General features: G+C 41.3%; 2 protein-coding genes across 2 annotated transcripts in view; both read left to right on the top strand.

The window, feature by feature from the left end:
* The first annotated feature begins 1,213 nt into the window (after positions 1 to 1,213).
* On the top strand, positions 1,214 to 6,154 carry KCTD14 (potassium channel tetramerization domain containing 14). Its single transcript, XM_026097930.2, has 2 exons — positions 1,214 to 1,645; positions 4,325 to 6,154. Exons 1-2 carry the CDS (start codon positions 1,586 to 1,588, stop codon positions 4,994 to 4,996), a joined length of 732 nt encoding a protein of 243 aa, XP_025953715.1. The 5' UTR covers positions 1,214 to 1,585; the 3' UTR covers positions 4,997 to 6,154.
* Positions 6,155 to 6,838: 684 nt separating this feature from the next.
* INTS4 (integrator complex subunit 4) overlaps positions 6,839 to 27,483 on the top strand; it is a 35,724-nt gene continuing 15,079 nt past the window's right edge. The window contains exons 1-15 of the mRNA XM_026097941.2: positions 6,839 to 7,000; positions 7,340 to 7,534; positions 10,369 to 10,486; positions 11,385 to 11,491; positions 12,063 to 12,248; positions 14,174 to 14,224; positions 14,868 to 14,956; positions 15,225 to 15,345; positions 15,841 to 15,912; positions 16,961 to 17,135; positions 20,064 to 20,269; positions 22,813 to 22,955; positions 23,703 to 23,818; positions 25,880 to 26,013; positions 26,753 to 26,910. Of these exons, the coding sequence (XP_025953726.2) occupies positions 6,947 to 7,000; positions 7,340 to 7,534; positions 10,369 to 10,486; positions 11,385 to 11,491; positions 12,063 to 12,248; positions 14,174 to 14,224; positions 14,868 to 14,956; positions 15,225 to 15,345; positions 15,841 to 15,912; positions 16,961 to 17,135; positions 20,064 to 20,269; positions 22,813 to 22,955; positions 23,703 to 23,818; positions 25,880 to 26,013; positions 26,753 to 26,910 (1,925 nt within the window). The 5' untranslated portion in view covers positions 6,839 to 6,946. The remainder of the gene's footprint in view (positions 7,001 to 7,339; positions 7,535 to 10,368; positions 10,487 to 11,384; positions 11,492 to 12,062; positions 12,249 to 14,173; positions 14,225 to 14,867; positions 14,957 to 15,224; positions 15,346 to 15,840; positions 15,913 to 16,960; positions 17,136 to 20,063; positions 20,270 to 22,812; positions 22,956 to 23,702; positions 23,819 to 25,879; positions 26,014 to 26,752; positions 26,911 to 27,483) is intronic.

Genomic DNA, 27,483 nt, shown 5'->3' on the forward strand with positions numbered 1-27,483 from the left:
AGTGATAACTAAGACACAGGTTATTAGTGAGGATCTCTCAGGATGGTTTTAGAGCAGTGGAGGCAAGGTGTAAGTCAGGGTCAATGAGAGGTTCATCCGACTGCACAAAGCATAGAGAAGAATCTGGGACCAGCTGGAACCTTGGGTGAGGACTGGTTTTATTCCCAAGTGATTGAATCAGTGCAAATTAAAATACTTTTTGCTCTGTGTCTTGAGCTTCTGTTCAGACCAATGCTCTGTTCTGGGAGGATGTAAATCCAGCAAAAACTTTGGAGGATGCAAAACCAGCAAAGCATGAACACAACACAGAGAGATTTTGCACATAAGGTTTCTATATATACCATGCTGTCACTTCTCACCACTAAAATCTCACCCAGGAAGATTTTAATGAAGTGCCATCTTTGTCCAAGGTTTTCCCTTTGGTCGTTAGCATCAGGAAGAAGCCTGCAACATGAAGGAGCGTGCGGCAAGCTTGGTGAAGGAGGTAATAAACTTTTATTAGCCCAACTGATAAGACTGGAAAACCACCCGGACGTTTTTATCTGTATCAGTTGATCTAATAAAAGACATTGTCTCTCTTTACAAACTTTGACTTACACTGTTGGACAATCATGCCCACAACAAGGTTGCTACCACAATGAAACGAAGACACACACATGGTGAGTAAGCTTAGGACAATTTGTAAGCAATGGTGCACTCAAAAGCACCTAGAACAAGAAACTCTGCAGGATTTTGGCATGTATCTGAATTCAGGTGACTTCTAACTCTTCCTGGTGAGTTTTACAATGCTACGTGTTTCCAGACAGGTGAGAAACAGTCCCACTGCCACTGAATCTGTGGTGCTTTCCACCCTTGATCCTTGGTGAATGCAGAATATTAGAAAACAATGCAATGGAAAGATACCAACCAGGTATCTCTGACCTATTAAAAATAATGGTTTAGGCTCAGGTTTCATTTTATTTATCCTGCACAAGTTAATCAATGCCTGGAGATTGTACTGGCGACTATCAAAATAATACCACCTTGGAGAGTTACCAGGCACCCTGATCCGACTTTGATGGATATGATAAATGGTATCAGCGAGACGGTTTCGATAAACTGTGTACTGCATCTTTAAAACAGCAGTGCGAAGAGGCCAAAGGGCTCAGGAAACATTTACTGGTTTCAGTACAGCTGGTTCGCAAGGCAGAGACGTTGCAGGGCTCCTCTGAGGTGCTCTGGGCAGCGGGCCTCCTTTGCAAAGGATTATCTGCCTTTTAGTCACTGCACAGATATTATTACAGGAGGATTGTGCTGGGCAGCCAGCCCGAGTCCACCCTGCACCTTGCTGACTGCCAGAATGAGCAAATACTTCCGCTTTCCTGCTGTTCCCTCCCCTCTCCTTATACCTGTAACCTGTAACCGGGCTGTGTCTAGAGCCAGCTGGAGCTTCTGGGGCAGCGGCAGGGCTGGGAGCTTGGAGAAAACCTGAGAGAGCGAAGAGAAACCAAGCAACAGAGGACCGGAGCATAGGTAGGAGCCACCCGGCAGCAACCCGGACCGCGGAGCCGCTGCCTCCCTGCCTTCGCGCTGCGGCTCGGGGGAGATGAGCATTTCCTCGGAGCACAAGCCCCTGGGGAAGCAGGTCACCAGCAGCCTGCAAACGGTGAGTGAAGCATGGGTGGGGGCACGGGGCTACATTATAGTGCTTTTTCCCCTCGCCTGCTATTTCAAAGACACTAGGGCCTGCCAGATATGTGACCAAGAGGGAGAATCTAGGTAAAAAGCTGTGCCTGACTCAGTCCTCTTTGCACCAGTTGGTTCACAGAAGGGCCACGTCTCTCGTTAGGATACAAGATCTGGCAACAGCAAATAACCTAGCTGGTTCTTTTTCCTCCTTTGACAAGAGGCAGAATTAGTTTGATGCTAACTTAAATTTGTCACATCCTCAAATAAAAGACTTTTGGTTTTGTTTTAACAGTTCTTAGAGTTTCTAATGACATAAAAGTGACCCTGAGCTTTAGATTTGCAGAATCATCAGCTGGGAGCACTAGGTTTTCTAAAGAAAAATTAGTGAGAATCACAACACAAGAAGAATAAGGAAAACTAGTGAGAGTCACAACACAAGGAGAATACTCTCAGGCAGAAATTAGGGATGAGATCAGATGATGTTTTTTCTTTTCCTCTCCTCTCCCCTCAGTCTGTTAATAACTGATTTGCCTTCTCTGTTTTGGCTGTACAGCCTCTCTCCCACGTATAAAAGTCAGACCCCTCCATCTTTCACCTGGGGCACAGATAGGTGGGATTATTTCCCATGTATCACCAGCTAATTGCAGAGCTAGGAATCAGCTAGTCCCAGTAATCCCCATCACCTGGGAATCACGTTGATCCCAAACCAAAAATATAAGTCAAGATCTGACTGAACATCACATTAGTAGGGCTTCTGTATTAGTGACGAATAAGTTTTCTTTTGGTAAGAATAACAAGCGTTGTGAAACGTTCGACCTGCTGTCTGGAAAAGGAGTAAAGGCTCAGCAGCATGAGATACTCCTGTCAAGTGACCTCTGCTAAGGGGTAAAGCTGAGCTGCTTGTTACCACTTGGACTAACGGCAAATTTCCTAACTGAGAGGTTTTACTATAGAAGCAGCTTTGGGCTGTGTTCTTTTGTGGGTGGAAATCATGAGGTGCTCTCAGATAGGATCATTTCATGCTCCCCTGGCTCTGGTGTACGTGACTGCTCTTGAGATGGAGCCGCTTACACTGAAGTTATCGCAAAGTAATATTCCAGCTGGGTCTTTGGACTGAAATTTCTGTTGTTCCCCTGGCTTGTCCAGTCTATGGGCTCACTCTTGCTAAACCTGATAGCTTGCAGCTCTTTAAAAGGGAAAGTCTCCCTCCTCTGCTCTGGCTTGTCTGTTGCTAGCCCCCTCATTTTGCCAGCTCTGGTGCTTGTTAAATCCTCCATGAGCCAGTTCAGCTCATAGAAATGAAGCAGAGCCAGAGCCAGAGCTGGCACGAGGTGAGCGACAGAAGCATGTAGGTGGTACAAGGATGGAAAGGGGAGAGGGCAGCAGGAGCTTCCCCTTTTTGTTGGCGTGAGCTGTTAGAGCAGCTCACGTCATCTCACGGCTCTGTACCTGTAAGGCACCGTGAGCTGGATCCAGCTAAGCACTTAAGTACACGCTTCACTTTACGCATGTGACTAGCAGCACTGAAGCAGATCCTTGCATGACCGAATCCAAGAAAGCGAGTGAGCTCCTGGAAAAAGGGTTGTTTATTGACTCATGCCTTCCCAATGGCAGGTGTGGTCCTAGCCGGGCATGTGACTCGCATTACAGCCGTGACGGTGTGAGGCGAAATAACTGCCTCATTCCTTCCCTCTTCATTTGTTGTACTGAGTACTATAAAAACTGGCTGAGTGCAAAGGGAGGCTGTTAAACTTCTTCAGCACCGAAGAGTCAGGAAGGTCATCACAAGCGACACCAGGTCCAGCCTTTCTGGGCATTCAGGCCCCTCTGATATTTTTCTAATAGCACTAGCTTTAAATGCACAGTGTCGCCCACAAACAAATCCAAACTGGAGGCTTTACATTCTTTCTTCTTAAATTCATTTCAGCTGCACAAATTATTTTATTTTCTATCTGAAGCTATCACACATTTTTAAGCTTAATAAGAAGCTGCTGTGCCTGACCACAGACGCTGGATTTTGGTGTCTTAGTTCTGTGTTTATAGCTAATCCCCCAGAAAGGCGAAAGCCAATCTTGCACGTTTCTAAAGTTTCAAAGAGCTTTAGTTCTGACTTTGAAGAGAAAACATTAATTCACGTGAAAAGCGTAGAGTTGCACACCTTTGAACTCTGTCCTTTTCCCTCTGCACTGAAGCATCAGGAGAGTGAGAACTCAGACCACTCGGAAAGGAGAGTGGTCCAGCAGGACCACTTGTGGGACCACTTGGTCCCACTTGTGTGGACTTAGGAGATCCACACTGAATCCTTCAGTCTGTTACTGACAATCTCCCTAAGCAAGTTACTTCTTGTCCCTCTTCCCCACTGGCAAAATGACTTTCCCACATCCTGAAGATGTGATGAAGACTAATCCATTTAGAAACATCCAAACATCTGCTATTCTGGTTATGATGCTTCTGCTTTTAGCAATAAATGGCCTGTAGCAGATGGCTGAATATTCCCATCTGTCAACCAAGGGATGGGGACTCATGTCATGGCAGTCCACACTGCCATTCCAATTTCCAGCTGCAGTTATGATTTTTCCCTTTCCCCTGATCCTTCCATGCTGACTGCTTGAGACAGGTAATATGTGTTATTTTTGTCCCTTTTTGATACTTGCAGTTGTCACCAATAGTGGAGTTAAATGTTGGTGGGGAGATGTACACAACAACGCTGAGCACCTTAAAGAAACACCCTGGCTCCAAGCTTGCAGAGATGTTTACTGGCCAGCCCAAACTGAGGACTGACTCAGAAGGCAGGTTCTTCATTGACAGGCCAGGGACCTATTTCAAATACATCCTGGAGTATCTGCGTAGTAACCAAGTGCCCACGCAGTGCATCCAGGATGTGTACAGGGAGGCGTTGTTCTACGACATTGAACCTCTCATCAAGCAGCTGGAAGACTCCCCTCAGATCTTCGGGGAACTAGTGGCGAGGAAGCAATTTCTGGCCCGTGTGCCCAATTACAGCGAGAACATCGAACTGATGATCCGCATCGCGAGGGCGGAAGCGGTCGCGTCCCGCCGGTCCAGCGTCATCGTGTGCGTTGTCAGAACTGAGGAGGACGCTGCCAGGTGCCAGGATGCCTTGAACAGCTTGGACATGGATAAAAAATCCGTGGTGAAATTTGGCCCCTGGAAGGCAACACCAAGCATTTCTGATCTGCTGGACTGCATTCAAATGGATGTCGAAGCCAAAGGGTACAAAATATCCTTTCAGCCCCATGTTGCAGAAAAAGGGTTTCGCTTCAAATCCTATGACTACTTCTACAAATTCCTGTTCACCTGGTGGTAGCGAAGTGCCACCATTGACGGGGAATGGAGAAAAGCAGTTGTTCAAACAAACTGACTTGGGATGTGGAGACTAAGCCATGGACTACTGAAAAGACAGGAAGAAATGGATGGGCCAGTGAAAGGTTCTCTTTGATGTTTCTTGCCAAATTAAACAGCATTTATGAGCCACCATTTTGTTAGGTATTTAGAAGATAACTGTACATTTTAAAAGATACGTGTTTAGATATGTGGTATGACCTTTTCCAAAATGCTTATTCCTTTCGCACCTTTCGATCACTTTTACTGCCTATACTGAGAAGTAACAGGCCCTGCAGAGGCAATCCAGGTATCAGGAAAAGGATGAATTTTATTCTCTTTCCTGTGTTGTTGACTATTAGAAAAGTTCAGAGAGCCAGGCTCTGTGATTAATACTTCACTGCTCCTCATATATCGCCAGGCATGATCTTTTCTGGTGAAAAAGTCACATGAAGTTCCCCAAAAGTGCATTAATTTATGCCAGCTTAAATTGGGATCTTTAACAAAAAGGCAAAAGCTCTGGCTCTCATCCTTTTCCATACCAGATCCTAGGTTAAAAAGGATTTCAACATCCCGCTCTCTCCTCTTGTTCCTCCAGCAGATAGCCCATTCTCTAGCCAATGTATTTATTACTGTTATTTATTATTTATTCTGAAGTAAAGACAAAGAACCCTCACTATTGTGCAGGATCAACACAAGGTAAAAATACTGTTACTAATCCAAGTCTATAATCTAAGGACACCCACTCCTTTCTCATGCCACACTATTAGATCTTTCCCTTGTGACATCTATTATTATTCTTTTATTTTTTAAAATATAAGCTTCTGCAAGAATAAGGAAAGCTCACAGTGATTTGACTGGAATGAAGCGCTACTGAAGCAAAACCCCAGGGCCTCAGTGGCGCTTTGGCCTTGCAGGACACTGGATTGGGTGCTACGTCACGTTTTAAAAACCTTAATCTTCCAAAGTTTATTTTTGTACTGGAGATGGCTGTTAGCTTGTATTTCATCACTCTGGGGGTATCTGAAAATCATTATGGCTGGTCTAGATTATGGTTGTATTTCCTTTTCTTCTCAAAACATGGATTTCTTCTAGTTGAAAGCAATAATCTCCGGGTTGTTAAATAAATGGACTTTAAAAGCTCTTTGAATGGCACAGAAATGCTTTATTTACTGACATCTTTCCCCCCCCCCCCCAAAACCCAACCCCCCATGGTTTTATCGTTAAGCTATTGGATTTGAATCACTCCCAATTATGTCTGGCTTAAGATGTGCTCATGCCAGCGTGGATTTCCCAGCGGTGGAAGTCAGAAGCGATGCCACCGGCCTCGGTGCCTCTGAGACCTCTCACGCTTAGGATTTTGGTAAGAACTGACACAACCAGTGTCTGAAAAGGCAGAGAGGTTCAGAAAATGTGATTTATGAGGCCTGGTTAAAATGGTTGTGCTGAGCCTGGAAAGACTGAGCAGGTCCTCGAATAGACCAAACCATTTTTAGCATTTTTCGACATCCACCATGGACCGCAGCAGGAGCAGCGCCTGGCTCCCACTGCCCCATAGGGCTGGTATTTTGGGGGGAAAAAGCGAGGGGAGGGAGTTTATGGGGCCACGGCCCGCAGGCCGCCATGTGGGGCCCAGCCGCCTCCCGGCGCCGCCGCTCCCATGGCAACGAGGAGCCCCCCCCCGCGGTTCCCATGGCAACGGGGAGCTTCCCCCCGCGCCCCTGCTGCCTGACCATAGAGCGCGACCTCCAGCCCTGGCAGCGAGGACGCTCTCTTGCCGCGTCACGTCGGGCAACTCGGTGGTTTCTTTTCCAGGCCGGGGAGGCGGAGGCGGCGCGTACGGTGGCCGCGGAGGGCGGGGAGAGAGGCGGGCGCGGCGCGTACGGTGGCCGCGGCGCGTACGGTGGCCGCGGCGGGCCGGGCGGTCGTGGGCGGCATGGCGGCGCACCTGAAGAAGCGGGTGTATGAGGAGTTCACCAAAGTGGTCCAGGTACTGCAGCGGGGCCCGGCGGGGCTCGGCAGCGGCGGCGGGGGGAGCCCCAGAGCTGCCTCGCGAGGGGCGGCCCCGGCGGGCGAGACGGGGGGTTGCCGGGACGGCCGCTGGCGTCCTGAGGCCTAGCCCGGGGGAGCCTCCCGCCGGGCTTCCCCGCGGTTGGGATGGAGGGCAGGGGTCGTTGCCCTGGGGAGGGGGAGGGGGTCACCTCGGTGCCGGAGTGGGGGCAGGAGCTGCCTCAGGCTGCCTCGGCAGTAGGACAGCGTTTGCTCCGGGAAGGAGCAAATTTGGAGCTGCTGCGTGTCGTTGAACCGTGTCTCTGTGCCCCGCCTGCAGCAGCAGCACGAGGACCTCTCCGCCAAGAAGCTGCGGCTGACGAAGCCCAGCAAGTCGGCAGCGCTCCACGTCGACCTGTGCAAAGCCACCTCGCCAGCAGATGCCTTGCAGTACCTGCTGCAGTTTGCCAGGAAGCCCGTGGAAGTGGAGAGCGTGGAAGGGGTTGTCAGGATCCTGCTGGAGCATTATTACAAGGTAGCGAAGCTGGGAGCCGAGTGTGTTTCTGGAGTCCTTTTCTGATCTGCTTATCTGGAAGGATGGGGCTGGCTGCGGAGTAAGGAGCCGTTGGCTTCTGGGTCGCTAACTCTGGTCTCGCTTGGGCCGTTGGAAGCCCTGTGTGAGAAGAGTGAGTGACTAGCCCTTTCCCCAGATGATTATTGCTGTTTGTGTCACTTGGTGGCTTTGCCAATGATTTCAAGAGTCAGGTGACAGGAATGTGGACTATATTGTCCGTACAGTTGAAATTAAATTGAAGAGGACAGAAGAGATCTTGAGAAATTGTCCAGAGCACCAAGCTGTCCAAATCTGGCCCAGCTCTATCCTTGTTTCTGACTAACTTTTCCTTACCTTGCTCTTAATTTCTTCTAACAATGGAGAAACCTTTTAGCTATTGCTTATGCTGCGGACAGAACAGTTTTAACGTGATACTTTTGAAAAACTTACTGGCTTTTCATCATTAACAGCAAAATAACAACTAGATAGGGGAAGTAGTGTATGCTTCATAGTAGGTAGACACTGGTCCTTCACTTACTAAATCAAAACTTCATTGTAGGTAACAAAGCTGCATTGCAGACTGAAAGCCTCCCCCTAAATGTCCTTGTACTACTTCTGTCTTCTTTTTTTACATTTAAATCTACTCTACTTTGAATTGACACTAAAGCTCTAAGCTACATTTTATTTTTTTTCTATACTTTACCTGCTTTGGGTTGCATGTTGAGACTGTTCTACAGCTTTCTGTGTATTTATCTTGAATTTTTTTTTGGAAGCTTCAAGAATGTACAATTTAACCTAACTTGCTGTAGTTCCATAGCTTTCTATACATAAAACTGTGGTTCCTGATCAAATAATGCTGTCAAAGTTTGTGTTGTAACCTATGTCAGAAGGAAGACTCTTAAGTTTACAGATAAGGTGAGATTTTCAAGTCTACAGTCTGTGGACAGAAGTCAGATTAAAAAAAAATTGTTGCAGTCCTATAGCTGCCATTATTTTGCTTAAGGTAAACATTTTCTGAAGAACTCATTTTCTAGTTTCTCTAGAAAACCAGCACTTAAACTGGTCTTTCTTTCAAAAACCTAGTGCTGAAAACGCTAACTGTAGTGGAAGTTGTATGATGATACACTGTTTGTAGTGTCCGTATTTTGTTTAAGGTGATACTGCAGCCTCCGGCTCGTTCATTATATTCCTTTATATTATGGTAGGTTAACCGGGCTGTTTGGGAACTGTCCTCTGAAATGGATCAGAGAAATAAAATGACTTTTTTTTCCCCATTTTTCACCTCATATGTTCTGATGGCCCTGCTAGCAGTTGAATCAACGTAGCTGAGTGGATGGCATGTTGTAATGAGGGGGAGAAAGGGGAGGGACAGAGTGCTATAAGCTAATATTGCTGTCAAAGACAGTATGTCCTCAAGCAGTAGCCTGAGATGATCCTGAAAGTCTCTTCCTGACTCCTGAGTATGGCCAGGACCAGGTATTAGAGGCTCTTCACTTACTGGTGTTTTGTTCTTGGAGACAGCAATCAGACACCTAGATTAATAGGATCAATTTCTCCAATTTCCTTCTCAAGAACCAGGAGAAGGAGGGGTAAAATGCCCTTTTGTGGGGCAGGCTGTTCAAACTTGCTAATGATAAAATTGCAGGTTTTATTCATAAAACTCTTAAAAGTGCCTCTATAAGCATCCTTTTTGAGGTTGGTGATTTCATCTGTATCATGGGGAGGGTTGTCCTTTTATTAAAAGAACAAGAGTAGTGTGTGTAGACACATATTGCTTCCTTCACTGATGTAAGTAGCCCAGCTGCAGTGACTGTTGTTAAAGCACTTAATTTAGGCCCTGAAAAATGAAAATGGTTCTCAGCTAGGTTTAGAAAGATTTTTTTTCCCCCACTGGTATAGTATTTGTCACTGGAGAGTATGATGCTGAAGTCTCTCTTGATTGCTGCTGAAAGATGTAATATTTGTAATTGTATATCGCTGCAACTATGTGTTCCAGGTTGCAGAATTGCTTGCTCAGACCTAAGTATAGAATCCAAACTTCTTTTTGCCTTTTTACCCTATATTAGATATCCTTGGCATTAGGATGAAAGAAAGAGCCTTCAGATATGACCAGAAGTGCTGTTGTGTGCATGAATCTTGAGTGCTCAAATTCATAACTCCTTGAAATACTTTAAATTTTTAAATGAATTTGAAATGAATGCCAATTTGTGAAGCTTATTTGTAAAATTATCACCAGTTTTATATATATAATTTTTTTTTGCTTTAATGAGCAGATGGATGCTGCTAACATATGTTTCTTTTACTTTTTAGCTTGCTGTGTTAGGCTTCTTTCTTTTTTGTTGTCAGATTCACATGATTCCTCCCCACTGTTAAAGAAAACAGTCATTTCCCTTAGCCCCCAGACCATGATGCTTAGCAAAGGTCAAGAGACTGTCAGTCTCTGTTCACCTTCTAAACTCCTTTGCAAGTTTTTAATGAAAAGATGGAAGAAATTAACATTGACAACAGTCAATTTCCTGGCATCTTGAAAACCTAATTATTTTAAATATCAATTTTTAAACAAAATGAAAATAGTTTTGAGGAATGCTGATATTAGTAAAATTAATTATTTTGATATGTCCTGGAAGCTGCCACAGAAACATTCTGATATGGTTAATTTTCTATGAGGGGAGTTGTGGAAGTATAGGGGAGGAAGCAGACTGACAGGAAAATCCAATCCCATCTGTTGAATTGCATATGGATCCTACCTGTGTGTAGTCTTTTATGCTCTTCAAATGAAGAATGAATGGCGATGACTGTTGTTGCTTTCATCCCAGGAGAATGATGCCTCTGTAAGGTTGAAGATTGCTTCCTTGCTGGGTTTGTTATCGAAGACTGCAGGATTTTCCCCAGACTGCATTATGGATGATGCCATTAACACACTGCAAAATGAGAGTAAGTCGCACGTTTCAAATCATGTTCAAGATCAAGGCAGAATCATGTAGACTTTAAGTATCTAGGTCAAGGCTCTTATGGATACACGCATCTGAAGTATATAATTGGAAATTATTGCTCAGAGTACATTTTTGCTACTTTTGTGAACAGTGGCAGAAAATACCATGTTCTGGGGATAAGAAAAATTTTCCTCAGAGCTGTGTACTGTATATACCTTTGTTCTAGGGGGGGGACACTGTTCTTTTACATCTCAAGGTGAGAGGCATTGTTTCTGTAGTATTCTGTTGTAAAGGACACTCTTGCTTGAAGTGGAATATTTTTGTGATGTTGCAGGCCAGCCCATGAGAACTAATGCAAGCAGGCATTCATCTATTATCGTTTGTTATTTGGAATAGACAGTAAAGCATAAGTTGTCCTGTGTATGCCTTTGTGAAAAGTCTGGTTTTATTTTTTATGTTATATTTACAGTTATGTACTTTACTTGCTGCAGTTTAATTTTATTTTAATGTAATTTAGTGGTAGTCCAGGTTAACAGGAGGCTAAAGGTGAGTCAGCAGTGCAGGCGTACTGCATACTGGGCTGTATTAACAGGGAAGTGATTATTCCCCTTTACTCAGCGCTGCTTAGACCACATCTGAGATACCGTAACCAGTTTCAGGCTTCACAGTACAGGAGAGATGTTGATAAGGTTGAGTGAGTTCAGCAGAGCATCACCAAGGTGGTCAGGGGTTGGAGTACGTGATGTGCGAGGCACATCTGAGGGAACCGGGCTTGTTTGGTCTGGAGAAGAGAAGACTTCGGGGAGGACTTTCCAACCTGAATGATTCTGTGGTTCTTTGTCTTGTGAGGTATCTGTGGGCTCTGGAGCTATGCAGCCTTTCACCGTTTTGTTTTGCAGAGTCTCACCAAGTCCTTGCTCAGCTGCTGGACACCCTGTTGGTGATCGGCACAAAGCTTACAGAGAATCCATCTGTCAGAATGAGACTGGTGGAGGTAGCCTGCAAGGTAACGCAGCCTTCCCGAGGATGTAAACGCTTCTGAGTGGCAAGGCTCTGTTCTTACATCTTGTTGAATTTGGATTGAATCTGTGTTGGGAGAGAGCTCCAAGTGTATTTAAGATAAGAGCAACCTGAAACTGCATGAGATATGAGCACGTTGAGTCCAGTTAAGGAGTCGGTAAATGACAGCTGTGTTTGAGAGAAGTCTCTGAGTTCTCTCAGTTATTGTCTCTTTCTCTAGATGCTATATAAGCATTTCTGTGTTTTGTAGATGATATTTAGATGCCCAGCTAAAAATATTGCTTGATAAATAGCTTCTTTTATAAACAGAAAGCCTCCTCTTGAGGAAAAAAAGCAATTAAAAATGTTTAAGCTAATGTGTCTATAGTTTATTTCTAATTAAAATTCCATCACTGCTACAGGAAAAATTACAAGTCAATGTTTAAAATATTTTTCAACAAATTGTAACAATGTTAACATTTTTAACTCCTAGTAGTCTTAATATCGTTATTTGCTTTGAGGGGGTAAAAGAACGATAAAAAATACAGTTGTATCTCTTAATCTCTTCCATTCCATAGCATCTGACAGATTCTTCCCATGGTGTAAGAAATAAGTGTCTTCAGTTAATTGGCTGTCTTGGACCAGTGGAAAAAGGTGTTGCAAAAGAAGTTGAAAGCCAGTCTGCCAAAGATGTCCAGAAGATAATAGGGGATCACTTTAATGACCAGGACCCTCGTGTTAGGACTGCAGCTATCAAAGCTATGGTAAATGTTGCTTGCATAATGAAATGAATTGTGTGGGGTTATACCAGGAAGCTGGTAAGAGACTGAAAACTGATTTGAAGAGATTTAGATTAGAAATTATTTAATTATCTTAGTAAAAGTCCACTTAATGTGTCAAAATTACCTGAAAAAATAAGATAGGACTTGAAATGTGAGAATAACAACTGAGATCTCATTAGGTGTTTTAGTGATTGGTAACAATACCTATTATGGCTATAGCTGAAAAAGTTTTTTCATTTATTGACTTTTTGGAGCGTGTGCAAGTTCTTTGCTGTAGTGAGAAGTCTGTATATCTTGTTTCAGCCATTGGTCTAGTTACAATTGCAATAAGCCACTACTACTACTAAGACACAATAAAAAGCTGCTTATGACAGGAAATTCATGTGATAAATCCAAAAAGAAATTTTATTTATTTATTTTAAACAATGTTTCTGTTTTGCCACATGGTCATGTTTATTGCTATTCTGTAACTCTTCATGAGGGTAACTGGTTTTCATGGGGGGTAGAAGGTGGTGACCCTATAGAAGCTTTTAGCTTTGCAGAAGTGCTGACAGAGATCATGCACCTGAGAATTTTGCTTGATATGAGTTGCCTGTGAGTATGTGTGTTACAGAAATTACCCTGTCGCTGTCCCATATAACCTAATGGTGAGCAAGAGCATTTGGATTAATGTTATTAAACTTCAAAGAAAGGCAGGATGTATTTGAGGGGATCAGATTTCACTTTCATCTGTCTGGGATCTCCCTCTGCTGGAGGTTACGCTCAGCCTTCGTTTTCATTCCATTTTCTTTTTTTTTTTTCTTTTGAGGTACAAGTTTTTTTTGAAACCTGTTTGGATGACTCTTATGATGACTTTCAACTATATCCATAGCAAGATTTATGACCTTAAATTTACAATTACAGTGGAAATTTTGGTGTATTTCTATTGTTTGAAGCAGAAAAGTATTCCAAATGAATTCAGTATCCCTAACCACTCCTAGGATTCCTGATCAGGATTTGCCTTGCTACGATGTTTAATTTTTTTCTTAAACTCTCTCATTAGCATGATTCAAATTACCATTCATTGGTAATTTGAAGAAATTGATACAGAAAAGCACTGTCTCCTTGTTGACTGTGTTCAAGCAGATATTATCCATTTGGTTGTATGTCAGATTTGACATTACCTTATTCCAGATGGAAACAAACTGTGTTTAGTAGGACAGTTTTTGCTACTCTCTGGTTCAGCAACTGAAAAGGTTTACAGGCCATGGAAGTTTATTGGCAACACCTAATTTTGGTCTATATTTCATGAGTTAGGAGAAAAAAAAGTCTGGATTTTTGGAGGCAATAATAAACAAGTTCTGTTGTGAGAATTTGGACTCTGTAAGCCTTTTTGCAGAAAACTTCAGCTCCCTGCCCCACATCTGCTCTTATATTTCTGTCTTCTAAAAGTGGATATTGTAACAAATGTGGAATAAGTTGTGTACATTAGTTTACCAGTATATGTATGCTGACTGAATAGTCTGCATTTCCTTTAATAGGAAGGCTCATTGGTGGCTTTCTCTAAGAAGATTTTGGTTTTTTAGGACACTGTTAGTAAATCAATTATTTTTAAGGTTTCTGTATTTCTTTCAATTGTGGTTGAAATACTAAGAAGTTGTATGAATCTTGGGAGAATGCACAGTGTTATCTTATTTTCCTGAGCAATCAAAGTGAAGTGGTTTTGAAGTTTAAGTTTATACCTAAGTGAAGATTATACTTGTCATGGCCAAGATCATGAAAAGGTTTAATTATAGCAGCGAACAAGAAATGCAGGCAACTAGTGTTACTCAAATAGCAGGAAAAAAACAGCGATGAAAACTAAGTCTGTGTCCTTTAAAACTATATTAAACTATGTCGCTTTAAACTTTTTTTTCTTTTTCCTATAGCTTCAGCTTCATGAAAGAGGATTAAAATTACAGCAGACTATTTACTGTCAGGTAAAACTTTGTACTCATTTCTATTCATTTTGTACTTGCTTGCCTATATTGCTTTTTATATTTTTGTGACACGTGCTTGGAAAGACTGAGGTCACTGAATGGAGATGGGGTACTTCGTGTGCAGTTTGGCTATATTCTTTGTTACCCTATGGTAGTGAAAATAATCTGTTTTGCATCTTGTTTTGCTCAAATGCACTAACACATATACTTTGATTGGAATATGTTCTTTACTGGGGGAGATGGTTGGAGAAAAGGCAAGGCATTAGATAATTATGGCCATCATCTTGCAGTCTCATCAAAGAGTAAATGCTTGTTCGTTGAAGAAGTCTGCTTTTGTTATGTTGGCGAGGTTGCAGGGCTGAAGCCTGTATCAAATCAGTTCTAGTATAGGTTCACACTGCATGCTTCCTACGTAGGAAGGCAATTCTGGACTTCTTTTACATGTGCCTAGCTGACTTCACTGGGACTGGTCTATCTGATCAAACTTGAACATACTGGGGAGTAGGAAGGGAGACCAAGCTCATCTTGATTTATAATCTGTCCTACCTGATTTATGGTAAGGATCAGAAATCCATTATGGGAGATGAATGGTGGCTCTGCTGGAGATGTTTCAGGTATATTTGACTGGAAATCTCCTTTTCAGGCTTGCAAACTGCTGGCAGATGACTATGAGCAAGTGCGTAGTGCTGCAGTTCAGCTAATCTGGGTCCTCAGTCAACTGTACCCTGAAAGGTATGTGCTTTATAGAAAAGTGATTCAAAGTTGTGGCAAAGTAATAATCCTGATCCCAGAAGTTTTGTGTTGATAAGTCTCAGGAGTAGCTCTTAGAAAGCTGATGTGTACAAAATGCTGATACCCGATGAGAATGCATTGAGCTAGATGAAATTTTGGTTCCTGAAGTTTATTGCATGTCCCTAGGCGTTCAGCATAGTTGTTTCTTGCTTTCTGCCATGCTGGATAGCATCAGATCAGCAAATTGATTCATGTTTCTCTATATTAGCATTGTCCCGATTCCTTCTTCTAATGAAGAAATTCGCCTGGTGGATGATGCGTTTGGAAAAATTTGTCACATGGTTAGTGATGGTTCCTGGGTTGTTAGAGTACAAGCTGCTAAATTACTGGTAAGTGGCATTCTCTTCCTCTGTATCTGAGAATAGTTCATGCTATGTTACCCTTCTTTTGCATATGTTTGAAAAGAAACAGGAGGAAATTTAAGACCTGTTTAGATCAATTTCTACCAAAATTCAGGGAAGGAAAAAATGTGAGAGGTGGAGTTGTTTTTAAAAAATAGGTTCTCAGCTGAATTCTGCAGTGATTCTTTTTGGGTAGAGGGTTGGGTATCCAACAAAAAAAGTACTTTTAATAGTTTCCTCCACCTGCTTTTCAAGCACAGCATGTGTAAGCCAGCATACTAAAGAAAGACCACATAAACCTCAGTAGGAAGATAAGACGTGCTGACTATCTTAAGTAAACTCTTTTAGACTCTGAAGTACAGTAGTGGTGAGCATTATATAAAGCTATTAGAATGAATGGAAATGCTTGGGCCCTGTGGTGGGATATATCAAGAAATGTATGGTGTAATTTAGAATAATCCAGTTTCTTCTTTTTTTCTTTAGGGTTCTATGCAACAAGTTAGCTCCCATTTCTTAGAGCAGACCCTTGACAAGAAGCTCATGTCAGATCTGAGGGTATGTAAATGTTTGGTTTGTTTTTTTTTTTTAGTGTGTGTAGTGCGCTAAAATCACACAACAGGTATGTTAATATGTCGAGTGTGTTTGTTTAGCTTGCCTCAGGGCTACCGGGAGTTAATTGATGATGACGGATTTTCTGCTAAAGTCAATGAAGGAATTGCTAGTTTTAGATTTCATTAGCTGAGCATGCAATAAGCAGGTCTTGGCTATTCAGGTTTCGCAGATGAGAGGAACATTTCTTTGTTTTCCTGACAGCCTTTTGGCTAAAAGCTTTACTTATTGTGGATGGAAAGATTGCATTCTAGTTCTGGGAGGAAGCTGTTGGCAATGTCCTGCAAGATCTCACTAGTAGACGTTTCAAGAGACATGGGTAGCTAGAGAGTGGGACGCCTGAGCTCTATGAGCAAAACTTTTCCGTAAAATTCCGTAAGTGACTCTCTCAAGGTATTAAGTTTGGTTTCTCCATCTACAAAATAACGATGAAGCTAGAGCTGCTAGTTTTTTGTGAGCTACTATGTGAAATATTTTAGGGACCTTCAACTGAAGTGCTGCACAGCTTTCTTTACAGGGTGGAGGAAAGAAGATGCATTAGCAAGTGTGCTGAATGAATACCACATTTCGATTTACATACTGCTAACTCTATATAGTATGGACAGTCATTGAGGTGTATAATTGCATTTTAACAAGTTTAACTGCAAAGTGGTCACATCTGATTTTGCAGATCAGTTGTGGGATACTTAACTAGAGGGGCCTTTGCTCTGACCCAGTTTGGCTATTTTTATGATGTCTAAGGATATGTTAATTAAAATATATTAATTGCCATCCTTTCCCAACATTAAAAGTACAAAGAATTTTTGGTGATTAGAAACTTTCAGAGAAGGGGAGGGTAGTATTTGCTTTTCTCAGCATTTGCATGTCTCTCTTCTGTCAGTGTCTCTAAACCTCTAGCTAGCTCTGGGTTTGAATCTGGGAAAAGCCACTTAATATATTGTTCGGTCATCTTTAAAGTATGCCATGGTCATAACTGAAAAACTTGTTTGCACAGAGGAAGCGCACTGCACATGAACGGGCCAAAGAACTCTACAGCTCTGGGGAGTTCTCGAGTGGCAGAAAATGGGGAGACGATGCTCCCAAAGAAGAGATCGACACAGGCGCTGTAAACCTGATCGAATCAGGAGCTTGTGGGGCCTTTGTTCATGGCCTGGAAGATGAGATGTATGGTAAGTGTTAACTTACTACGCAGTGACTGAAGAAGGGTATATGTGCTGGTTAGTATGTCTTTTTTTTTTTTTTTCCATAAACAGACCAGTTGGCAAATCTGTGCGTTTTGAGGGAAGGGGTGTTTGTTTATCAAATTGTGGATTTCGGGGTGGTTGGCTACGTTGTGATCTTTATTTATTTATTTATTTATTTATTTATTTTTATTTGATTTGATTTGGGGGGGGGAGTTATTTCAAAGATGTTATTACGTTGTACAGTATTTTGGATCAAAGCGCTTCATTGAGTAGCCAGATACAAATAACTTCCTATAAACAGTAAAGTTTGAATAAATTATCTGGGAAAAGGAGTGGTTGCTCATGTTCAGAAACCCCCTGGGAAGTTTTTTTTTGTTTTGTTTTGTTTTTTTGTTTTTTTTAATTGACTTGAATTCAACAGTTGGATGTGGTCCTAAATTGGAAACATTAGCTACTGTTGTTTGAAATTGGTATTTTCTCTGGAGGAAGGAAAATCAGATTTGCTGAGATATATTCATACAACTTCATACTGTTTAAAACATAAGACTACAAGGAACCTGTGTCCATGGAGTCCAGTAATAATTTCTTTCATAAACATAGCAACTTCCATCCTAACAAAAGCCAGAACTAGTGGGGACAAAAAGAAAGAAAATATTTTTCAAAGTGTTTCAGGGTCTGACAGCTTCAATGAACAGAAGTTTTCTTCTAATTTCCAGCCCAAATTTTCCATGGTTGATTTATGCCTATTTGTTCTCAGTCAGTGGGAGATTTCAGATTAAATAGGTGTTGCTTCTCCCTGGGACTAGCTCCCCTAATAAATACATAGACAGCTTTAATTTTGCAAGGGGCTAAACAAGCTAAGCCTTTTTAAATCTCTGTTGGTATAAAAGTTCCCCCCTTGGCAAGTTAGAATACATTAGTCTTGAAAACTGGTGGATGGATTTGTATGATTTCAAATGCATAGAGTTCTGGTGAGGTCTTGCTTTTGTCTTTAGCAATGTTATCAATAATTCTTTTTCTTCAATGGAAATATGTACATCCTAGGATCACGTATATCTGTTAACATAGTGCTATTATACTGGTGTCTTGTGGTCTTGCTATGATTGACTTGGAGGCCTTAGTTGTCTTTTTCCAACATATAATATTGGGTCTAGTTTTTTTGAGCCCAGGTAAGTTCTGAATGTAAAAGTGTAATACAGGCATTTTTGAGCTCCACATTTGGCCGTAGCATTGACTATGTTGATGGCCTCAGGAAAATCTGTGTTTTAGGCTTTCTAGCCCAACTTTCCTATGGGTTAATTGAAGACTTGTGTTCCGTGGGGCTATTGAGAACAGCTAGTATTTGTGTAGAATCATGACAACCTTGAGCTCTAAATGTTATTCCTGAATTTGTTTTCAATGTTACTGGAAGGGTGATGCTAAGTTAGAAAGTATAAAAACACTATAACTGAAATACCTCTTTTAATTGCACTGTAAAAATTGGCTTATTGTTCTGTGACTCCTGCAAATCAAAGCATGTCTTCCTCATAGCTAAACTCACCCTGAAGCTTGAAAGTGCAACTTTGGTTCTTTCTGACTTAACGATAAAAATTATTCACTGGAACAAGTCTGTTAATCTGTGAACCGCATTCTCCGGTTTGCTGTGCTATAAGTACTCTAGCAGTATGGTGCCATTGTGGAATGTCAATAAAACGGATAAATGTGGCGTCTACACAGATCTTTGAATAATGTAGAGATATCTCCCTCCACTGCAGCATTTTTAAATACTGCTGAGCCATCTTCTTCCTCACTCCCAGCACTGCATAATCTCTTATGTGGAATGTTGTAACTTTGATCTAAATTAATGTGTCAGCTTCTGAAAGCAGTGTTGGTGAAATGTTTATTTTTGTTGTTTATTTGTTTTTCCTCTTTAATACCTTGGTCTTAATGACCACAGGGACTAGTAGATGTGGCAAAAGCTTTGTTACTGAATAAGCAGGGGTCTTGCTGTGTTGCATTTTTCTACTTAATCAGAATCATCGGGAATCGAATATTGTTCTTCAAGAACAATAGGCCTAAAAGCAAAATACAAGTTTAAGTAAATATTTTCAAGAGGAGCCAATTTGGGTGAAAAATGCTTAGAAATAGAAATATGCTTAAAACAATGTTTGCAAGACATCAAATTCTTATTTTTATGATGCTGGCACATGAATGATCCCAGCACACAAATATTACGGAAGCTAGTGTGGACGGCTGTAGGGAAGAAAATCTCCTCTCCCCTTAAGCTTGTTGTATTTGAATATTCTTCAGATTCCTGCAATGTTTTACAGCATAAATACGTTCTGGACACCTTTGATCTTTTCTTCCTTAAATTATGCATCGTTTTAATAATTAGGTGGCATGTTTTTCCTTTTTTTTTGAGGAATCCAAAGTCATGAAAGAGATGAAGTTCATTCTGTTTACTGCTGAAATACTGCCACTCTGGGGCTTTTCAGCAATTCATAAAGTGCTACACAGCAAGTTAAAAATGCAAAGAATGCTCTGAGCAATTAAAATGTCAGGAAGAATAAAGCAAGTAGAGTTTAATTACTTAAATTAGTTTGCTTAAGATATCAGGGTTATAGCTGCACTTGCAAAACGTGCTATGAAAGGCATAATATTTATGGGTGGGTAAGAGACCTGTTTTCACCTGAAAGTCCATCTAGATACGTTTATAACAGTAACATGTGCTGTACTGGAGGTGAGGCTTTTGATTTGAAGACTTGCCTTGAAGACTTAAGTGGCATCAGATCCTGCTTTAGTCTGCTTTGTCTTCAGGGTTTTCTTAGCAGCTCCTATCCTAAGCTCAGCCCTTGAATATTATGAGTTGTGGCCGCTGAGTAGTCTGCCCTTTACACAATACTAACGATTGATTCTCTCCCTCCCTTCTAATAGAGGTTCGGATTGCTGCGGTGGAGGCCCTCTGTATGCTGGCTCAGTCTTCTCCTTCTTTTGCGGAGAAGTGCCTTGATTTTTTAGTAGACATGTTTAACGATGAAATTGAGGAGGTGAGATTGCAGTCCATACACACAATGAGAAAAATTTCCAACAACATCACGCTGCGGGAAGACCAGCTGGACACTGTGTTGGCTGTCTTGGAGGTAAGAGCTGCTTTGGGGGAAAAAATTGCATTCCTGCTTTCTTTTGAGGTGTTAGAATTACATAATGCTAATCAGGCCCATCCTTTCAGCTGAAACTGTCCACTTTTTTTTTTTATTTGAGCACACCCAAATGTTCCTAATGTCCCGTAGCTTGTAATCTCTAGTAAAACAGAATATTTTTTAAATAGATGAAAATTAGATAAAAACAGTCTTGATCACTGTTTATTGCATAATGGCTGTTTCCTCCTGTCTCTTTTGTCTGGTCCAGCACTCTGCATTACTTTGTGTTGAATACAGCTTAATTTTCTTCAGGTTTTCTTTGTTCAGTCACCTCGGCTACACCTTTTCTAACCAAACAGAATAAAGGCGTGGGCTGGAGATCACTCTTCTGACTGTTTGCCTGTACCCTCTGCAGGATAGTTTTGGCTTTTCCCAAACAGTGCTCTCCCAGGTGGTGCTCAACCAGGATTCGGGGGATATCGTGGACCAGGCTGCCTTGTTTTGGGGAGGCGAAGAGAGTTCAGCTGTATGAACAGTGCTATGTCGTACTGCTTCCCTTCATGCCTATTTTATTTACTAATTGAGCTAAAGCCTTTGAGGCTTGGCTTTTTTTTTTTCTTCAGTTCTGCTGTATGTGGTAAACAAGTCTTTGCATCTTTTGGAGAGTTTCCCAGCCTCTCTTTGTGCTGTAAATCTGCTATTTCTGTCTTTTACCTTGCTGTTTGTTTGATCCTGTGTAACAGTGGCTCCAGGAAGGAGCAAACAAACTACCCCATTTTATCAGCCTAACAAACGCTATGGAATATGATCTGAATTTGCAAGCACAGCAGCTAGTTTCAGGTGCCTAAGACTTTTGTGTACCTGATTTATATTTGTTCAAGCTGGACATCTGTGCGTTAAGGTATAAACATTTACTAGTTAGACTGGAAAAACTTAGGATTCTGTCTTATGCTTCTGTGATGATTTATCTTGTATGTTTTGACAGCTGAAGTGTGAGAATGATTCACATTTTTGTTGGGTTTGTCTGATTCTGAAAGGTGCTTACTTTCTGTTTCAGCAGCAAAATCCATGCTCGAGTACCAAAATAAGGGATTTGGAAAAATAGCATTAACTTTAGTTTCTAAATTGTTTTTAGGTGCAGATATGGAAAAGTTGGGGGGTTGTAGCTTCTGCTTTGACTTTATCTGAATAATTCTATCAGCTGCTCCTTGCTCTTCTCACAAGGCTGAAGCTCTGTATTCTGTTTTTTCACATGGTTCTTCATCTGATCTTCTGTTGACTTGTTCTCCTATCTATCTCTCTCTTTTTTTGCCTCTCTTGTCTCCATACTGCCCCTCCTGTGATCCTTGCGGCTCAGCCAGAATGTAGCATTTCCGTGGTCATTTCTTTCCAGTCTTAGAGTACATATTCTTTTTCAGTTGTAGCATGTCTGTCCCTGTGTTCCCTTCCACCACCAACATGAGGAAGGGCTGAGCAGTGCATTCCTCCTTTGATCATTTGTATGTGCTGGCTGTCATTTAAGAGCCTTTACAAGAGGACTGCTCTTTCTTCTTTTGTGCAAGACAGTGATGAATGTGCTGTTGATACTTAGCAAGTTATAAATAAAATGAATCCACCACTGAAATTCATCCACTTCTTGTATGCTGTCAAATTTTCACAGTCTATCCAGCCATGCCACACAAATGCTGATAACAAGGAAGTATAATACATATATATGAAACTGCAAGGTATTTTTTGGCTGAAGTAATTATTTAAGTAAATAAGTAATTATTTAAGCTGGAGTTCAGCCACAGCACTTCTGAAAATTCTGCTTGAAGAGCATAAGCTCTGCTGTACAGTATCTTCCTGCCTGATAAATAAGATGAGTAAAATGTGACTTTAGAAGTGGCACACCAAGGATTTCATATTATCGTAATGAAGTAAACGACTGAACTTGTAAGAGTGTGGTTTTTCTTTTTATTATATTTTTAATATACCTCTGTAAACCAGTCACTAGGTTGAGTTCTTTCTATTCTGTGGACTATCACTGTTAATCTAGTTTGTTATGTCTTCAACGCTTGTGCAAACTCTTTGAAGACTGGCAATAGTTAAAGGCTTGTGGAATTGAGCTTCAGATGCTCAATAACAGTAGGCTGCTTCCAAGGAGGATGAAACAGGATTGTTTTGCTGGTCATCTAGGAATTACCCAGCACCTTTACATTTTTTGTCAGTGTCTGTGCCTAATGGAGCAGCATCACTCAAACTGAATAGTGACTCTCACTCTGTTTGAGAAGGTAAATAGTGAAAGAGTTTCCATTCGTTTCAGTAAATGAAGCACACGTGTAAATAAGACATCTTGGCTGAGTTCAAAGGCAGTAGACCTTGCAGCAGTTGCCTGGTCTGACCGTTCATCGGTGCAGAGCTAGGATCAACTAGAAATGTGCACTGTTTTTTTGATGCCTCTAGTACTAATTCATCCAAGGAAGAGGAAAATTAAAATATACATGTATGCATGTGTATCTTCTCTCTCTCAGCACTCAAAGGTGTTTGGGTTGGATTTTTAGGATTCTTCAAGGGACATTCGGGAAGCACTTCATGAGCTCTTGTGTTGCACCAATGTCTCAACTAAAGAAGGCATCCATCTTGCACTGGTGGAGCTGCTGAAAAACCTGACCAAGTATCCCACAGACAGAGAATCCATATGGAAGTAAGTGTGTTTAGTGTCCTTGTGTGTCTGCTTGTTTTCCTATATTTTCCTATCCTTTTTAGTAAGTGAATAATTAGACTAATATTTAACTAGCTAAAGAGGTTACAGATACTACAGGTTGTAACATCCTGTTGTTCTGTAAATGTTTGAAATAGCAGTCGTACTAAGCATTCTTCATATTCATGCCTGACATACGCCAATACTCGTACTGGAAATCCAGCACTGATGGCCATTCTTGGAAATAGCCCTCTGTCGAAAGCAGTCACTTCAAAATGTTCCCAGAGTTTCCAGAAGAAATTGAGGGTTGAATTAATCTAAAAACTCATCTCTTCAATGCAAATAATGCTTTGTACTTACTTGGATGCTACATTAGATAGTAATGTTTACCAGCAGCTGATTATATCAGTCGCAAAAAGTAGATTGGCTACGTGGCGTTGTGTTCTTGGAGGGACTTTGCCTGTCTGAGCAAAAATAACTAGAAGTTGTGGATTTTTTGGTAGCTTAATGGAAGCAACAAGGGAAATGATGCTACAACACATGTTTTGAGGTAGAATTCTGGGTTATTATTGGAAGCACTTATTTTAGTCTGCTTTTTCTTCCAGTATACCCTTACATTGCTTTTGGAGAGGGTGTATTTGTGGTTTTTTGTTTGTTTTTTTGCTATAATGTAGAATAATAGTGCTTTAAAATGTTGTGTTCTGCAGCATACACGCTTACTAAGAAATATGTCAATCTGTGTATTTTCAGATGCTTAAAGTTCTTGGGAAGTAGGCATCCAACTTTGGTGCTTCCATTAGTCCCGGAGCTACTGAGCACACACCCTTTCTTTGACACTCCAGAACCGGACATGGATGACCCAGCCTGTATCTTTCCAATGAAATCAGTTGTTCTTTTTGACTCTAAAAGACTTATTCATTTTTTTCCTAATTGCTCACATTTGTTATGCTATTTTGAACTACAGTAGACAATCCTGCAGCTATTTATGAATCCCTTTGCAACTTACTGAATAATATACTGAATAACAGTAAGTGGTGGAATAACTTATCTAGACAATCTTCATAAATCCCTATGGGGTATAATTAGCCTTTTTTCCCCGCTATAATGAATAATCTAGTTATCAAGCAATTTGTCAAGGTTTAGGTCTTGCAGATGTGTCCTTTGCTGTGAAAACATTTGTCTAGTTTGCACTAATCTTAAAGATTTTTTAACCTTTAAATAAGAAGAATGGTTTTCCCTGAGGGTTTTTTTTTTTAATGTAAAGCTTCCCCTGCCTTCACTGTTGTGTAGTGTATAGAATGCTATTGTCTTTCAGTGCAGCAGTGGCTAAATCCCTATAGTGCTATAAATTTATCATCTTTCTGAAAAAATTCAAAATCAGAAATTGTTATATTAATGTTAGCACTTCTGATGCTTTAGAATGCAAACTGTTATCGTTATAACATCATCCTTAACAATAGAAGATGCCTTTGAGATGTGGAATACCATTTTTCTATTGTTCATTCTTCTCACTTCCGTTCTATGGAATTGCAGAACATAATTTCACTTATGATGTGTACTGAGAGATGTTAGACTGGAACAACTCTCTTCTGTGAAGCATGGTCCTTATTTATCTCACCATTCGGAGGCCATCAGCCAGAACTTCTAGGCAAGTCAAATACCTTATGAGAATTGAAAAGGGCTAGAATCGAGTGGAGAGAAGGATTTATCCCTAACATGACAGTTAAGCAATAATTTGAGTAAATTTGTGCTCCGAGTTGAGGATTGAAGGAACATTGGGGGAAAAGGACTGTTGTTTAGCTAAATGGATCTTCTTACTCTGAACCAGAGAATATTATTTGATAGGATGTTCTGGAGATAGCTGAGTACCAAATCCTGTGGAGATGTGTTCTGTGAAGACAGGTCTGGGAGCCAGAAACTGCAAAGTAGAGCTGGATGGTGGTGTGTTCTTTTTTTTTTTTTTTCTTTTCTTTTTTTCTTCTTTTTAAGCGAATAAATTATTAACTGAAAGTATAGTTTTGATTGATTGAAAGTGGTTAGCAAGTTTGAATCAAATTAGCTAATAGCTTCAGCTGCAAATTTGAAAAGGATTTTGGTTGAAGAGGGGGAATTGGTTTGTCAAGCTGCTTCCTTTATACTTGGCAGCCCATAACTACAGCAGACTTTCATGAAATAGGAAATGTGGGTTTGGGTCCCTTCCGTGCTTGAGAGAGGGTCTGAACCTACTTCCCCATGTAAGCAAGCACCCTGACCATCCTAAGCTTTACACTGGAGTCCCATTACTCTCTCCCATTAGAGATCTTATGCTTGGGGTTACCCTGTTGCAGGTGAATGCCTCAGCTTTTGGCTCATTTTGCTGCCTTTTGTATTTCTGGCTCTTGGACTGTGAAAATGATTTTTCTATTCTATTCCAGAATCCTCTTCCAGTGTTTGATCCCTTGAATCAGTTTAAGTTTGTGTAAGAGAGATGGGTTTTTTAGGGTTTTTGCACCATAGGAGATGCAACAGTTTTCAAGGACTCAGAGATGAGATAAATATTTACTTTACTGTTTCATATTTGGATACTAGACAGGTAAGCAGAGAGTAAGCTCCGAGATGGGGAAGAGTGAACTCCACCTACCAGACCCATTCTGCATATATTCTCCCTGGCTCCCGTCCTTTGTGTTGCCTGTGAGCAATCCCGTGTTGGCAGTAACATCCTTTCTCCAATATGGCCCATTCTGTAATGTTTACACTTTGTACTTCATTTTCATCTGCTCATACAGCTGCCTCTTTGGTTTTTGCTCAGCACTCTCCTGTTGTAAAGAAAAAAAAAACCTCCTAAGCAATTTCCAGCAAAGAAAGGGTTGTTGAGTTGTTGTTTTAGCTTGCCATCCCCAAGTAGCTCTTTCTGTTGTTTATTTTTCTTTAACAATCTATTTCAATAGACATTGCTGTTCTGGTTCTGATTTTTAATGCTGCTAAAAGTTGCCCGACAATGCCTGCGCTGTTTTCTGACCATACATTCAGACATTACGCCTACCTTCGCGACAGTCTCTCTCATCTGGTCCCTCCGTTAAGAGTAAGTTGAACCACCTTGGTTTGTGCTTCACCACTGCGTTGCTGCGAATACTGTAACGTTTTGAGTCTAAAAGGTTTTTTCCCCCAACCACCAAGGGGGTGAATATTGAATCGTACATTAAGTAAGAAGAGCCAAATATTAAATTGTTAGAATATGGAGTTTGTAATGTTTTGAGGAGCGTAATACTGTTGCTGCTCTCAAGTGAGAATAGTTTGCTGGTTAGGAAGGAGTACTGGAGGGCAGGACTCCTGGGAGCTTCCTGGCAGTTTGGGAAACAGGAGTTTAGCCTAGGCAAATCTTGCTAATATTTGACTTAGGTCCTACCTACATGGTTTAATCACAGGTAAGATGTGTTCCCTGCCACTTTGAAGTGCGCTTTTCCTGCATGGAAGTATAGGTGGTGCTGATATTAGTCCTAAGCCTTATTACATCTCATAAAATCAGCTGCACTTTGTGTGGTTCCCCATCTCCTAGTTTATAGATTAGGAAGATGTTTCTCTGAAAGGGATGCTGATATTTAACTGAAGATCTCTGTCCAGAGAGGGATTATAAAAATGGAGAGTGTTAATTAACAAAGATGGAGACATGAAAGCCTTGATAAAAATTTTGAATCTGAGAAATAAATTGGAGCTCTCAGTTGGTAATATTCTTGCTCCTGACTAGCGAGGCAGCATTTTGGAATGTTTTTTGCTTGTGTTAAACTCTCCTCTCTTGTGTGCATGTGTTTCTTTTTGCTTAGTTGCCAGGTAGAAAGCTGGTGTCCTCCCCTGTCTCTCCCAGTATTACACCAAACGAGGATCCTTCCCAGCAGTTCTTGCATCAGAGCCTGGAGAGGGTTTACAACCTTCAGCACCTCGACCCGCAGGGCGTACAGGAGCTGCTGGAATTTACCATTCGGTAAGGCTGCAAACTGCAAAAGACTTTATTTGAAGATGGATTAAAATTTCCAATTTCTTTGAAGTAGCTGCATTGATTCTGAAAATGAGTATTTTACTTTGCTGTTGAGCGCTTAGTCTGAACGTCCTGATAGAGATTGTGACAGTATTGTGACTAAAAACAGAATCATGACCTGTTTAAAACAAAACCAGGGGTCTCAGCTCTGGGTCTACTACACCAAAAGATCAGCGTGCATTTCAGGGGAATATCTTTTCAGAGCTTAGTCGGGTAAGGGTGCTCTTCTTGGACTGTTCACTTGTGGTTAAACATGCTTTCAGTTTTTTGGGATGAGAGCTTTGTGTGTCATTATTAGTTCTTTGTCCCTGTATGAATCCCTCTTTTTGATTGTATTATTTGTAATGCACATGCCTTTTTTGCAGGGGGAGAGAGAGGTTGTCCCCTTTGCTCTTCTAATTTTCAGGTCCCGTGGCCTTTCATTCGGTGGGAGAGGACCCACTTCTGTGGCTTTGTTGGGTTCTTGTCACCAGTCCCACTTATAAAGGACTCTGGCATTCTTCATCAGCATGAAATTCA

Source organism: Dromaius novaehollandiae, chromosome 1, assembly GCF_036370855.1.
Source record: "Dromaius novaehollandiae isolate bDroNov1 chromosome 1, bDroNov1.hap1, whole genome shotgun sequence".
NCBI lineage: Eukaryota > Metazoa > Chordata > Aves > Casuariiformes > Dromaiidae > Dromaius > Dromaius novaehollandiae.

Coding starts and splice junctions, on each gene's coding strand:
- KCTD14 (XM_026097930.2), top strand. CDS start 1,586: ATGAGCATTTCCTCGGAGCACAAGCCCCTGGGGAAGCAGGTCACCAGC. Junction 1,646..4,324: donor TCACCAGCAGCCTGCAAACG/GTGAGTGAAGCA, acceptor TGATACTTGCAG/TTGTCACCAATAGTGGAGTT.